Genomic DNA, 14,936 nt, shown 5'->3' with positions numbered 1-14,936 from the left:
GTAATCAAACATCTATAAAGAGCATCCTCATGCAACATCCTTCTATTTCTGGAAAATAGGTTATTTCATTTCTTAAAATCCCAAGATGAGATTCCACTCTCATGCCATTTCCAGTCCAATTCCAGGCTAATGCGGTACCTAAAGGTTTGCCTACTCCATCTGCTCTTCCTAGAAGAATGCCTCCAGTTTTCTGCCCGTAGGTACACTGCTCTGAAGTTTCCATTTTAAATCGACATGGATCTTCTTTGACTGACATGCCCTGAGCCCCATCAAAAGCAGGGGCAATGGGCTAGAGACACCTGAGGAGAGACTTGGGGAGGAGGCTTTGGGGAGAGAATTGAGAGAGTAGCCGGCAGGATCCCGGCGCTGAGTCACCCCCATACCCAATTTAAGATAAATATTTAAAAATATAACAAAAATTTTGTAAATGTTATCACAGTGATTCATTGGCATTAATTCAGAGTCCTTGGGTAGGAAAGCAAGGCAGATAGTAGCACCTGCTTTTAAGTATCATCTCAGAAGCTAGGATGTCAGGTATGTTTAGCAATCTGTCTGTGAACTGAAAAGTAATGAGCTCATACCAAGAGGCACAATAAAATGGAAGAAACATTATCTAGGCGTCCAAAGACCTCACTCAGTCTAGCTCTGCTTTTTATGTTATATAACCTTGAGAAAGCTGTTCAACTTTTCCTCATCTAGAAAATTGGGACAGTAATATCTCACAGGGTTCTTGTAAAGATCAAGGGACATAATACACTTAGCACTAACAGTGTTGTCTCTAAATCCATTTTTCATACTAAAAAGATCAAGGTATTCCTTAGAGAAATGGCTGATTCCAGATCTAGGGCATAAAATGTATAGGAAGAGCCTGGAGATCATAGTTTACCAGAATGCTTTCTCCAAGACTACTAGCTTAATGCCAAAAGTACAGAAGAATCGCATGAAGGAGCTCTGACTGGTGAAAAAAATGGAAAAATTGGAGCATTAAAAAAGAATAAAAATGAATGAAATTGATTGAAACATATGGACTGTGTTTTTAAAAGATCCACAAGTTCATAATGATTCTCAAGAAAAAAGTTAAGTCCATCGGAACCCCTGAAAACCCATCTTTAAATAGAAAGAATTAAGCATTTGTCCTGCTTTTCTTGTCAAACACATTCATGAAGGAAAGAATTCTAGCTAACAAATGTGGAAGGAATGATTGAATTAGAAAATTACTACTTTACAACCCCTGATGAAATAATAGCAAATGAATACAATAGCACATGAAATATGGAAACCATAAAAGTTTAACGTGAAACTTTACAATTACAGGGACATGTTGCCACCTGAATCCACTGATCAGTCACAGTACAAAAACTGGGACAATGAACCATTGTCAGTCTTCTGGTGTGCTGCCAAAACACATTACTTTCTAGGAAGTTTTCTTTCCCCCAAAATGAACCTGAGTATAAACAAGCCTCTAGATCCAACCCCAATTTACAGGAAATATGGGAGAGAAAGGAACAAGTTAAGTGACACCACAGAAAGCAGAAAAATCCACATTTTACGTGAAAATTGCTCCAGCTTCTGCAAGAAGGCAATGTCAGAAAAATGAAAAGGGCAGGGGGACTGCTCTGACATAAGAAACTTAAAAGCTGTACAAGCAAATGTCATGTGTAGATTTTGTATATATTCTGAGTTGTATGTATTTTGATGCCTTTTAGATCATCAAATTTGATTTGGGCTGGGTATTAGATAATAACAGGAACAGTTGATTTTTTTTTAAATCAGGTGTAAAAATGGCATTGCAGTTACATAAGCAATGTCTAGTTTTTTTAGAGGTATGTGTTCAGATATACTCATATAGGGGTGAAATGATATAAAGCCTGCAATTTGATCTAAAGTGCTGACGCAGAGGAAAACAGAACGTGGTACATAAAGCAAATGTGACAGGATCTTGATAATTGTTGAATCCTTATGATGGAATTTAGGAGTTCACTGTTCTATTCTTTTCACCTTTAAGAATGTCTGAATACTTACACAAGGACAACTTCTAAAGAGATTTTTTTAAAGAGATAATGTATGGGAGAGTTACTTAGGGATAAATATTAGTTTCTCTTTTTCCTAGCAGTGGAAAGAAGACATGTGGATATAAGAGAAAATCCCCTCAGGCGTTTAATTAAAAGCATTCTCCTGGGACCTGTTCATTTAAGGAACCCTCAGAGTTCCAAAATTGCCCTCAGAGTGAGGTATGTAGGCCACGCCCCACCAGGTATGAGGCTTCATAGTGCAGCAGAAAAAACTCAAATCAGCAATTTGGTCACAGACAAACTCAGCGAGATCAAATACCCGGGAAGTTCTTTTTTTTTTTTAATTAGAGAATTATTTTCACTCTATTAAAAAGAAAATCCCCAAGGGGGTGGCTGTAATTTGGTGGCAATTGTCAATGTCATTTGAGAATTTTTATATGAGTTTATTTGAGACAAACTGATGACATATGTCAGGGAGGAAGATTTCAAATGCTTTAGAGAAGGAGAGTTTTGAAGATTCTTTTATGCTTTTGAAATTAAGGAGGGAATTTAAGGAAGATTGCATGGAGGTAAGAGAAGCAAGGGTCTCTTGCTTCTCATGTGCTCTCTTTAGGATGGTTACAGTTTAATTCAAAGGTATGTTAACTAATCCAAATGCACAGAAACAATGGACGAGACTTGCTTAAAACAAAGATAAGTCTTTTACTAAAAAGCTGTAAGCCTGGGGCATGACTATCCACCTTGACCTGCCCAGTTAGGAAAGTAACCTCCTACTTTTTTGTCCATATAGTTAAACCAAACCAAAACAAAGGCCTCCTTCCCAATAACTCTCAGCATTTACTGTGCTCAGTGTGCCTGACCAGACTCCTCTAGTCCCTGATGCTTTCTGAAGCACCCTCCCCACCACTGCAGCCCTGGGCTCTCTCCCCTCACTCCAAGCTGCCAACACATCAAATCATCAAGTTTACTGAGGCAGGAGATAGTCAGGAAGGAGGAAACTTCAGAGGTGCCCCAGGGCTAAGATAAAAAACATGGATAAAGGGTGGAGACCCTGTTCTAAGACTGGTAGTTTCTGCATCTGGAAAAGCATTGAATCCTAGTGAATCAGGAAGGCACCTGTGCAGAAGATGCTACTCGACCCCTGCTTCATTATAATATCATTATAATAAATTAGCATTGTGGGACCCCCTTCCCAGTAGCCAGTCAAGGAAATCATGGGAGACCCACCTTAGAGGAATAAAAGGCCTAGTCTCTCAGTTCAGGGCTGCTGCTGTTAGGCTCTGCTCTGCTCTTCTCTGCTCTGCTCCTCTCTGCTCTGCACTGCTCAGAGCTGGCCTGTTCCCATGTTCTGTGTGGCTTAATAAACCTGCTTTCTCCCGCTTTCTGCTCTAAACTCTGTGTGTTTGGTTCAATTTTTTTGTCCGCGATCACCAAGAACCTGGTTACCTGTGCCCACCTGGGACATTACCACACCCGGGATATTGGCACCTGCAGATAACCCGAAATTGTGCAGGTTCCGGGCCTTGCAGCGGGCAGGGTGTTTTCCTTCTAATCACTCTCTTAATACAATTAACTCTTACTCCCTCTCAAAAACATAGACTTGAGGAAAGAAAAAAGAACTAATATATAATCCTACCGAGTCAGAAATACTTTCAGCATTTTGATGAATTTCCTTTCAGCCTTTTATAGACAGATGTGTTTTAAAAATACATTTCTGGCCCCGGCAAGTGTGGCTCAGTGGATTGAGTGGCAGCCTGAGAACCACAGTGTCTCGGGTTCCATTCCCAGTCAGGGCACAGGCTTGGGTTGGGGGCCAGGTACCCATTTCGGGGTGTGCAAGAGGCAATCGATTAATGTAGCTCTCACACATCCATGTTTCTCTCCCTCTCTTTCCCTTCCCCTCTCTCTAAAAATAAATAAATAAGATCTTTTTAAAAAACACACGTTCCTGGGATACTGGAGGCATTTGTTCTGAAAACAATTTTTCACTTACATCATTTTTGAGCACTTTCTCCTGACATCAAATAGCGTAGCAAAATGTTTATTGCTGATAAACTCCCTTCGGAGGAATACATAGCCCACATTTTCTTTAAGCAGTCCCCTTGGACACTCAGATAGTTTACTTTTCTTTTTCTTAAACAACAGAAATTTGTTCTCACACTTGTAAAGGTTGAAGTCTAAGATCAAGATGTCAGCAAAGTTGCTTTCTCCTGAGGCCTCTCTCCTTGCTTGCAGATGGCCACATTCTTGCTGTGTCCTCACGTGGTCTTTCCTGTGTGCCTGTTAGTTTAACATATATGACCAACACAAAGGAAATGCTCAGTCGGATTTTGCCAAACGCCCCCTCTGCGATCAGGGGTGCACAGGCCTGGGTGCAGGAAGGAGTAAGGGACAGTTTCTCCCAATGGAGCGCAAAGACCTAAGGCTGGGCAACAAGCCCGTCTCTGTGACGTCATGCCTAGGCTCTGACAACTAAGGCGGAGCCAATGGCAGCTCGGGGAGGGGCCTTTAGAGGCGCGCCCTGCGCTGGCCCGGCGGCCAGGCGGGGCGATGGACCCAACCCTTCCCAGCTGCCCTACTCAGGTCCCTCCAACGCCACCGCCACCGCCAGTGGTGTGGCCCCCGGTGAGCTCTGAGGAGGAGCTCTACGACTGCCTCGATTACTACTACCTGCGCGACTTCCCGGCTGGCGGAGCCGGGCACAGCAAGGGTCGGACACGGCGCGAGCGGGAACTGCGCACCAACTGGACCGTGCCTGGTGGCCACGAGCGCAAAATCACACAGAAGCTCCGCAACGGCCAGCGCAAGCGACGCCAGCGCAAGTTGCTGCCCCGGCCGCGAACTCGCGTCGCTTGTGCGTACGGGCTACGACTGATCAGGGTCCAGGGAAGCCCCATGAGCGCCGCAGGCCACGTTCGTTCGTCCCCTGTGACTCGACCCGGGCAGTCTCCCTTTTTCGGGGCAGTCCCGCGTTAGCGAGTCATAGGTGAACCCCTTCAGCCCCTCAGGTTATCGCCTGACTGCAGTAGGAATGGTGGAATGGGGCTAGGAAACGTAGAAAACATCTTTTTAAAAAATGCAGGTGAGGGATTTACTTCCAGTGCTGATGCTCGGGCTAAAGAAAATAATTGATTTTTGTTTTTGTCTGATTTTCTGCAGGATATCGAAAGACCTGATAAAAGTATTTTGTCTGACTCCAGCTGTAACTGTGGTCCTAAGGGGGAGAATCCATGTTGGTCAACAGATTTGTTTCTGACATCGCTTAAGTTAACTACTTAAGTATCTTCCTTACTGATTGTTAAGTAACATCCAAGTGGCTATGCCTTTTTAGGGTTTTTAATTAAAAGAGCAGCAGCAAGAGTGGCATTTTAACTCTTGGCGGGGCGGGGGGGGGGCGGGGGGAAGGGTTGGCTGCTATGGTAACTCATTTCAAGTCTAAAAATATTTGCGTTCTGTGTAAAGAAAAGGTCACAAAGATGAATTGGGGGAGAACAAAGATAGGAATTTGTACAAGATTTCAACTCTAGTGTCATAGACCACTGTGCAGGTTTAATATTTGTTTTCCAAAAAAAGGAATATTTTACATTGTAATAGTGTCTGTTGACCTTAGTTCCTAGGTTCTGTGCACTGCAGGTCCCACAACAATCCTTTGAGGTAGGCGCTGTTATCTCCATTTTATAGAGGATTCTTGAGGCTCCGAAGTTCTCACAAACTTTCCAGAGATCACGCAGCTGGTTAGAAAGATGGGCATACCAGACACTTTTGTCGAGCATTTACTCTTTCCAGCATCATAGTTTTCCTCAACTGTATACAATATCCTCTGGTTCAGAGCTACCCACAAACTCCAAGAATAAGAGTTGAGTTTTAGTTTTAAAATTATGCAGAATATGGCAGAGTAGCTTTCTTTTTATCTTCAGTCAGGCCTCTGCATCCAGTCAGGCCTCTGTATCCAGTGGTGAGTCCTTGGTTAGGAAAAAGGCTGTCTACTAGAAGAAGCAACCTTTTTTTTTTTTTTTTTTTTTTTTAAGATTTTGTTATTTATTTTTAGAGGGAGGGGAGGGAGAAACAACAATGTGTGGTTGCCTCTCACATGCCCCCTACAGGGGACCTGGCCCCCAACCCAGGCATGTGCCCTGACTGGGAATCGAACCAGAGACTCTTTAGTTCGCAGGGTGGCACTCAACCCACTAAGCCACACCAGCCAGGGCTCACAACGTTTTAAATGGCTGCATAGCATCTTACATGTATGTAAAATTTATTTAATTTTATATTATAGAACACTTAGGTTGTTTACAGTTTTTTCCTATATATTTTGCTAAACATCCTTATAACTAATTTCTTTTCACATATATGACTATTTTTCTTTTTTTTTCCGGCTGTTTCTTACATTCCTAGACATGAAATTTCTGGAACAGGGTTTGCACTATTTTATTTTTTGAGGGGAGTGCACAATTTCAAAACTTCTGTTATCTACTGCTTAATTTGAGTAGAATTTTTGCTGCAATCAAGAGCCTATTCAGCCAGATGTCTGTGTCAAATATCTGTAATAATATCTATAAGAGTTCTTTGTTCAAATTATGGTAAGCATAAGAGAATTTGTTGGGAGTGATTGAAAGCACTATGGAATGAGAAGTTGTTACATAAATTTTACTAAAGAGTATATGTACTTCAGCACATCTCTCCAGCAAACTACAAGTGATATGTAGCAGAATTTTGGTATTTATTTTCAATTGCCACTTTTTTAAACTAGTTTTAATTAACTTTTTGCATGTTTTTGTTTTTTGAATACAGAAAATACATTGATTCAAAATTCAAAAGATAGAAAATGTTAACAGTAAAAGTCCCACCACCGTGCCACAGCTACCCAGTCCTACTGCCTGAAGGCAAGCAACATTACCAGCTGCAGATATTTTATGCTTATGCAATGTGGTCTTTTTTTTTTTTTTTAACACAAACTATACTATACTTAATCCTGCCCCTTGCTTTTTTTCCCCTGGTAGTTTATCTTGGAAATCATATTGATAGGGAAGTTTCCTTATTCTTTTTTATAGACATATATTGTATGAATGTGCCATAATGTTTTTTGAAGATTTTTTTTTTTTTAAACAGGAAAGGAGAGAAACATCAATGTGTGGTTGCCTCTTGCGTGCCCCCTTGGGGACCTGGCCCACAACCCAGCCATGTGCCCTGAATGGGAATTGAACTGGAGACCCTTTGATTTGCAGGCTGGCGCTCAATCCACTGAGCCACAACAGTAAGGGCTGTGCCACAGTTTTTATAACTAGAATTCTGACAGGATATTAGGTTGTTTCCAGTGTTTTACTATCATAAAATAACCTTGTACAAATTAATGGTAGTCAAGAAATTAAGATTGTCTGTTCTTGACTGGATGCCTGTTTTTTGATTATCCAAAGTTCTCCCTGTTAACTTTTTGTGCCAGGGCATCCTTTTTTAGGTCCCTTTTCTCTGTTTCTGCATATGAAATATCCAAAGGCAAATACAAAGCCTTACTATTTAGAAAGCTTTAATTTCTTTAGGAAGTCCCATGAAAATAAAACTTTGTTTTTCATGAAAAGGCTTTGCATTTACCCCCTCGCTTCCACAAACATCCTGTTGCTGGGAAGGTTGTGTTAAACTCCACTACCTCCATCAGAACGGGAAATTTCTGATGGACATCCAGTAGAAATGGAGGTTCCACCTCAGCTTTCTCGCCTCCACAAATCTCATCCCAGCCTCAAGGACTTTCCCATGAAATGCCACTAGTCAACTTTTCCCTTATTGCAGAGGCTCTAAAATGTTATTGTTAAAAGCATTTCCCACCCACCGTAAAGTACAGACCCTTGGAACCTTTGCAATTGCCGTTCCCTCTGCCTGGAGTGCTCTTACCCTTGATAACATGGCTTGCTTCCCCACTTCAAGGACTCTGTTCAAATGTTGCCTCTTCAAAGAAGTCTGTCCTCTTCAAAGTAAATCGTATCCTGCTTTTGCTTCATTATCACCATCACCTGAGTTACATAGGCGTTTGTGTCTCCCCTCCCTAGAGAGCTGGCACTTGTAGATTATTCAGGACATTTTTTGTTTAGCAGTGAATACTATCCCAATTATGGGCACAAAGTCCATAACATGAAACAGGGGTTGAAGATGTATAGTACACGGCATATTACTGTCTGAAGCTAACTTTTGTTGATTGGATCCACGGACAAAAGAAACGCACTGTGTTCTGTCGATTCCCGCCTAAAGTATTCAACTTCTTTCAATTCATATTACGTGCCCTACCTCAAAAAAATATTTATCTAAATAACAACGCCGAGAAAGGTTAAGTAATTCGCCCAAAGTCCACTGATAGTCCCGACAGAGATCCGACTCTCAAGGTTGGGTCTGACGTACCACGTTAATAATACAAATGTCTGAAGGAAGCAGCAACCGTACTTGTGCCCTAGAAGCAAACCCACAAGCAATTCTGACTCAGGCTAGGCTGGAACGGTAAGGTTAGCGCAGCAGCCACAGGCACTTCCGGTTTTCTAAAGCGCTCCGGAGCGCAGCTCCCGAGGCCACCCGCGTGCAACTAGACGCCGCCGAACCCTGCGGTTCTCCCAGTGACCTTCAGGGCCTGCGGAGACGTCAGCAAACGGAAGGGCTCTGCCTGCTTGGTGATTGGTCGTGCACAGGCGGCCCGCCTCCTGCTTTCCGCTCTCCTGCTCCAGAAGTCGCTGCGGTCTTCCCCGAGTTTCGCAGTTGTAGACGCAGAGTCGCAGCGCAGTTGTAATGCCGCGTGGAAGCCGAAGCCGCACCTCCCGTGTGGCCCCTCCGGCCAGGTGAGGCCACCGCGGGGTTTAGGGTCCTGCCGACGCCGTGACGCGTAGGGAGGCCGCGCTGGGCCTTGGCGGGGCCGGGCGGAGGCAGGCGAAGGCTGCGGACGAGGGCGTCTGAAGGCCGCTGTGGCGTGGGCCGTACCCCGCCCGTCGCAAGCTGGTCGTAAATAGGCTTTGGCTAGATTTTCCGTTAGTGGCAAATTTTCTAATTTCGAATGCTTGTGAATTGCTTAAATGCCTCATAGCTCATTTTAAGTTAAAAGAGCCAAGTTGTAAAAAGTGAACATTTGTAAATGTAAATAGGCTGAAATGTCGAAGGGGAAAAAATGTAGAACAAAGGTAATATCGGGAAAGTGATCGAATTTCAATTCAGTGAATAATCGGTGGGCACTAGTCTTAGGCAATGAGCGTTTTAGGGTCTCAGCCTAATAGGAGACACAGCCATTAAGGCCCTCAACGTGTACATGACGTTTTCTAGTTGGAAAATGTACTGCTTATGACACCTCATGGTAACTCTGTAGAGATTGGCATTATTTCTATTTTACAGAAGTTAGGAAACAGGAGACTCAAAATAAATGACTTGTCCAAGGTCATACCTCCAGTGAGTAGGCAAGCCAGGTCTCAGACCCTAGTCTTCCAGTGACTAATACAGGACAGCTAGCACAGTGCCATATTGCGTCACTGGGTTGTAATTATACAGTGTGCTAGGAGTGTAGGGAAGCGGTTCACTTAGGAAAAGACACTTCTGTCCAACGGATGGGTAACCACATTTTTATAAAGTGAAGTCATAAACTTTTGACCTGGCCTTATTTGGGGAAGAGCACCCAAGGAAGCAATCTAAAAATGGATAGAGAGAGTATAATATATGTGAAGATTTTTAAAGCAGCATGGGACATATAAGGGATTTGTTGAAAGCGTCCAAACGTCCTACAGATGAGAAATAGTTGAAATTAATTTTGATAAAACAGTTCAGGCAAGTCACTTCCAGTCCGTGGGCTTCAGTGATTTAGTCTGTAAAATAAAGGCATTAAACTAGATTATTTCACCAGATGACTATCTGAAGGTCTTCATTCAAATGTCACCAGCTCAGGGAGACCTCCCTAGACTATACTTAAATTACAAGATCCTACAACAGGCTCTCCCTTCTCCCTCTTCCTATTTTTTTCCTAGCACACACTGTGGGCAGTGTGAATACATGGAAATGGTTGCCAAAAAGCAGGAAAAAATAGTTTATACTTGGTGATTACAACCTTAACAAAAGGTTAAAGAGATAAAGTGTAATGAAATAGTGCAGGGAATTGTGTTCTATAAAGTTTTCTTGTGTGTATATATAGTATTTATGTTTAATCATTTAAAACGCAAGTCTTGATATTTATTTTAATGTACAAGTTTATTTTTAAGCTGACAATTTCCAAACCTGGTTGAAAGTGGAAACTGCCTATTTTTTGTTCTTTCACAGCCGGGCACCTCAGATGAGAGCGGCGCCCAGGCCAGCACCAGCAGCTCAGCCACCAGCGCCAGCTCCACCATCTGCTGTTGGCACACCGGCTGCCGCCCCCCGGCAGCCAGGTCTCATGGCCCAGATGGCGACCACTGCAGCTGGTGTGGCTGTGGGCTCTGCTGTCGGCCACACGATTGGTCATGCCATCACTGGGGGTTTCAGTGGAGGAAGTAATGCTGAGACCGCAAGGCCTGACATCACTTACCAGGTAAGATTTTGGGCAGTGTTTTCCTTCAGTGGTATATTTTATGAGAAAACCTAGTTATTTGTAAGTTTCTGATGTGAAGAACTAATTTTTAGAATCCACAATGTTGCTAACAGGAAATGTTGTATCAAAAGCCACATTTGACAGCTGAATTCCTGTCTTAGGCCAGCATCAGCAAGTGCTGTACAGATTGCATTTCTTCCCGAGGGGTAGTAAAATTGTAGTAGTTCAACCTGTTTCACTGTCAACAGCCATTTTCCCTTTATTTGAAATAATTTTGTCTTGGTTACCCTTAACTAATTCAGCCTCAGTCTTAGTTAAGTATTCAAAAAAATCTCTTTAATAGCTATTTGCTCTCTGATCTCTCTCACCTGACATTTGCTACTGCCCCTCTTTTCTGAGGTATGTGAATTTTCTCTGATGAGCATGGATGTGTACTGTCTTATTTTATAACAGTCCCATTTTTTTCCTCCATGAAAGTTCACTAAACCACTGGTCTTTAAATGTCCAGATAACCATTTCACTTTATTTGCATCTTTATTCTTGAATCTTTGTGATTAGAACTGGAATTTTGCTTCATTTTCTGCCTTGAAAATATTTCACTTTCCATGTTATTAGATGGAAACTTCAATTTGCTCCTACGTTTAGTTCTGTTTCCCTGCTTAACCTCAAAGACAGTGGATACTGCTCTTTGTTCAGGTATAAATCTGATTTCCTTTCTAAAAATTCCTGAATGTTATGCCTTTGCAGGAGCCTCAGGGAACTCAGCCAGCATATGAGCAACAGCAGCAGTTTGGCCCATGCCACTATGAGATGAAACAGTTTTTGGAGTGTGCACAGAACCAGAGTGACCTTAAGCTTTGTGAGGGTTTCAGCGAGGTGCTGAAACAGTGCAAATTTGCAAATGGTAGGTGATCTATTATTCCATGATTGAACTTGCATATGCTTGATTCATTTAATGGTGGTGCTCCTGGACCCTGTGGAACTTGGGGAATCTGCGTTTAATAAATTAAACCAACAAATTAGAGGAGATTTTATTAAAATTACTCTAAAAGTAAGCTAACTTCTAACTAGGAGCTGGCCCAGAGGTTCCTAGTCATTATCTTAATCTTTTACCAGTTGTTTTCAATCTGATTCTTCCTTAAACAAATATAGTGTGTCAGATCACACTGTGGTTAACTGCATGTGAGTGATCTAGACATAAGACTATGAATGCAAGATTCCATTTTCACCAAAGTCCCAGGAAATGCACATAAAGACTCTGATATTATTGCCATTCAGTATGCCTCTGGAGACAAATGTATTGGAACAATAAAAAATTTAAGGAAAAAATATACTAAAAATTAATTTGTAAAGAACAAAAACAAAACATGCCTCATTTGAGAGAGGTAAGTTTATTAAATTGCTCAGCAGAACTCTTAGATTTAAGCTCTCTTGAATGTCAATTTGTTTTCACTAAGTATCTATCAACCTAAGAATTCACTATCTGGTAAAATGCTTATTTTTATTTTCCCACCTTCATTTGGTAGGACATAAGGGAAAGTTTACCTTTTCGGGTGGTTGAACTGTGGAAGTAAGAGATTGCATGTCCAAGTTTATCAGAATTATTTGGTGAAGCTATATCTAGTATCAAAGTTGCTAAATTTCTGCTTCAGGACTCTGTCCTCAGAAGCACATGTGCCCTGTCTTTCCTCAGTTGTGGCAAGTGCAGGGTTGAAGTTTTATTGGTTTCAGGATACCTTCAATAACTTATGAAAGCAGCCTGGGTTGTTGGGTGGGCTTCTGTTAAGAATGTACAGCAGGTGCTCTTCTAATGTACCTTTTTTGTTTGCAGGATTAGCCTAATCAAGAAGTTCATTTTGAAGAAATGGAAAATCTTCTCTCATGACCAAGTTAATTTAATATAAAGATAAAATTGATAGTGAAAGTATGAAGCTACCAGTTAAACCTCTCCTATCATTAATAGTTTCCTTGCCTCAGAATTGCAATGGGAAAGAGTGTTCTTACTATATAGAAGTTCACTGAGGTGGTACTGAGTTTCAGGCTGGGCAGATGTTTGTGTGGCCTCCTTAAAAACCATCTTTTGTGATGTTACTGTTTGTGAATCAATTAAAATAAAGTGATTTTTCTTCCAAAATGGTGTCTGATAAGTGTAAAGTCATAAATTAGATATGATATATGCGTGCTGAATGCAAGTATTTTGCACAACAGCATAATTGTCTCAACATGTATTTAAGTTTATCTAGTTTTTAGTCTTTGGTTATGAAATGAACATTCCCCCAGAGGATCTGGTAGAGCTCCCTGAAGGAATTTTAGTGGTGAAATAGTTATGTAAGGAGTAGTTCACTAGCAAACATGCTCTTAAAAAAAGGTTTCAGGTACTATTGGCCTTGGGAGTCAATGTTCAATAAACTGAGCAATAACAAGAAACTTAAAATACTCGTTCTTATCAGGTGAATGATCAATGGATTCTCTGCAGCCAGGTCAACACTGCATGTCACTGTTACCCTAGAATATCCAAGTGGTCAGAGATGAAAACCATTCTATTAATGAAGGCAGTTCTCAAGCATGTTGTTCTATTTGAGGGGTTTTTTTTTTGTTTTTTTTAATGAGCCAAGCTCCGAGCCTCAAAGAACTGAACATTTTATTCATGTTGGAGTTGACCTCCAGGTCTACACATGTTTCCACGCTTTTCCGACTTTCAAATGTACCTGTAATAGTTTCTGTTACCTGTTTTTTTTCCCCAAGTCTTAGAGATCTTTATCAGGTGAGTGAGTTGATGTTGGATGAGTGAATTATTCAATTGCCTCTGGTTCTCATCTATGTTCTCTGAGTGCCCTATTCTACCAAATCATTCAGTTTCTGGAAGGGGCTGAAACTTCCTTGCCTGAGCACCTGAATGACCACAGTTCACTCAGCAAGTCTTCCAGCACATTTCCTCCTGGGTTCATCAGTAAGCTCCCTTGCCCATTTTTCTGGAGGCTCAGGACCAAAGTTCATGGTGTTAATGTCCATAACATCCAAAGTGTGATGGGGTATAGCAAGTACCCAAATACTGCTACCGGTAAATTGGTGAATCAAAGGAAAATGAATCACTGACATCAATAAAATACAAGTCTGGCTGGCCTGGCTTCTCCCTGGTAGGAACCATGGGTCCACAGAGAAGGGCACAAAAACCTAGGTGCATTGTCCTTTTGCCCTAAGGTCAGAAGGGATTTCCTCATGTACTGAAAATACAAACGTGTGAGGGGAAGGCAGACGCCCGCAGAGCCGCTCTGGGTTGCCACAGATGGGGAAGTAAGTTGTTCCAAACACTTCTCGGTCTGCCAGAGGGGGTGGCGATTCCCTCTAGTGCAGAATGCCCTGAGCCCCTGTGTTCAATGGCTTTTATTGAAAAAGTTATCCGTGGGGACTAGGTAGTAGGAAAGTACAGGTAATCTTGTTACATCAGTACGTTAATGTTTACAGAGAATAGGTGATGTATGAGGAAGACAAAGGGCAGGAACACATTGATTTGCATGGGTCTGAGACAAGTAAGCAAGAGCGCCAAATGGTTTAGGGTCAGAGTCTATGAATAACGTAAATTTCCTCCCAGTGTTAGCCAGTTGTCATAGCTTTGAGGGAAAAACAAATCATGCTTCAAGGAATTTACTTCTAGGCCTGATTTCCCCCCAGGAATCACCCAATCCAGTTTAGGGCTGCCTCTAGTATTGTTTCAAGCCTGAGCCAACCCAGCGGAGCAGAGCAGCCAAGAGATGGGGAGACTTATTTCAGATAGAATGAGGACTCTGGCCATATCAAAGCTGAAGGGTGAGAGTCTTTTGCCCTTTCTCTGTGTCCACCAAGTCCTTCCCTGATGGCCCCTATGCAACTGTGCCTGTCTTAGGTTGCCCCTGCCATCGAGGGGTCTTACCCATCATTAACTAACCAGCCATCCTCCGGGGCCAAGCAGGGTGATGTGAGAGAGGCAGGGCCTGCGCCCCTGCCACAGGGACAGGTTTTGTCTCCTTAGTGGCCTATTTTCCCAAGGCCTCCTTAGCTCCAGCCTTGGGGCCCTCCCGCCTGTCAACGAGGCTACAGTTCCTGAAACCAGGCAGGACAGTTCCCAACACTAGTGTGAGTCAAGTCATTCGCTTAGAACTAGGAAAACAAGGCTCATTGACAATAAGTAAAAGGAGGAGATTGAGGTGTTTTAATCCTTAGGGCCACATGTTACATCTCGAGCTAAAAGCCTTTATGCATGAAACTTATACCCTGATGTCATTTTCAACTCCTTTCTATGTAGCAATATAGTGAAGTATTTTCCTGAGAGTGAAAATTAGATGCTCAGCATAATATAACACAAAGAACAATTGGGCCCACATCTGGGGTTAATCTAGGCCCTCATCTATTTTTTGATGGTGAAC

General features: G+C 42.2%; 2 protein-coding genes across 2 annotated transcripts; both read left to right on the top strand.

The window, feature by feature from the left end:
* The first annotated feature begins 4,509 nt into the window (after window positions 1-4,509).
* Window positions 4,510-5,370, top strand: NUPR2 (nuclear protein 2, transcriptional regulator). The gene is made up of 2 exons (XM_054589246.1): window positions 4,510-4,866; window positions 5,172-5,370. Coding segments are annotated over exons 1-2 (306 nt in total). The 5' UTR covers window positions 4,510-4,562; the 3' UTR covers window positions 5,174-5,370.
* A 3,298-nt stretch (window positions 5,371-8,668) lies between these two features.
* CHCHD2 (coiled-coil-helix-coiled-coil-helix domain containing 2) lies at window positions 8,669-12,667 on the top strand. Its single transcript, XM_054589666.1, has 4 exons — window positions 8,669-8,827; window positions 10,284-10,533; window positions 11,281-11,437; window positions 12,365-12,667. Exons 1-4 carry the CDS (start codon window positions 8,778-8,780, stop codon window positions 12,373-12,375), a joined length of 468 nt encoding a protein of 155 aa, XP_054445641.1. The 5' UTR covers window positions 8,669-8,777; the 3' UTR covers window positions 12,376-12,667.
* The last annotated feature ends 2,269 nt before the right edge of the window (window positions 12,668-14,936 follow it).

The sequence above is a fragment of the Pteronotus mesoamericanus genome, unplaced genomic scaffold, assembly GCF_021234165.1.
Source record: "Pteronotus mesoamericanus isolate MK-2021 breed Mesoamerican mustached bat unplaced genomic scaffold, CSHL_Meso_final scaffold_167, whole genome shotgun sequence".
NCBI lineage: Eukaryota > Metazoa > Chordata > Mammalia > Chiroptera > Mormoopidae > Pteronotus > Pteronotus mesoamericanus.
The sequence above is the reverse complement of the archived record's forward strand: the minus strand, read 5'-3'. Positions and strand labels throughout refer to the sequence as shown.

What these genes read in the sequence shown, in the direction of transcription:
- CHCHD2 (XM_054589666.1), top strand. Translation starts at nt 8,778, where the DNA reads ATGCCGCGTGGAAGCCGAAGCCGCACCTCCCGTGTGGCCCCTCCGGCC. An exon ending in CGTGTGGCCCCTCCGGCCAG is followed by an intron (nt 8,828 to 10,283) that starts GTGAGGCCACCG and finishes GTTCTTTCACAG; the next exon opens with CCGGGCACCTCAGATGAGAG. An exon ending in GGCCTGACATCACTTACCAG is followed by an intron (nt 10,534 to 11,280) that starts GTAAGATTTTGG and finishes ATGCCTTTGCAG; the next exon opens with GAGCCTCAGGGAACTCAGCC.
- NUPR2 (XM_054589246.1), top strand. Translation starts at nt 4,563, where the DNA reads ATGGACCCAACCCTTCCCAGCTGCCCTACTCAGGTCCCTCCAACGCCA.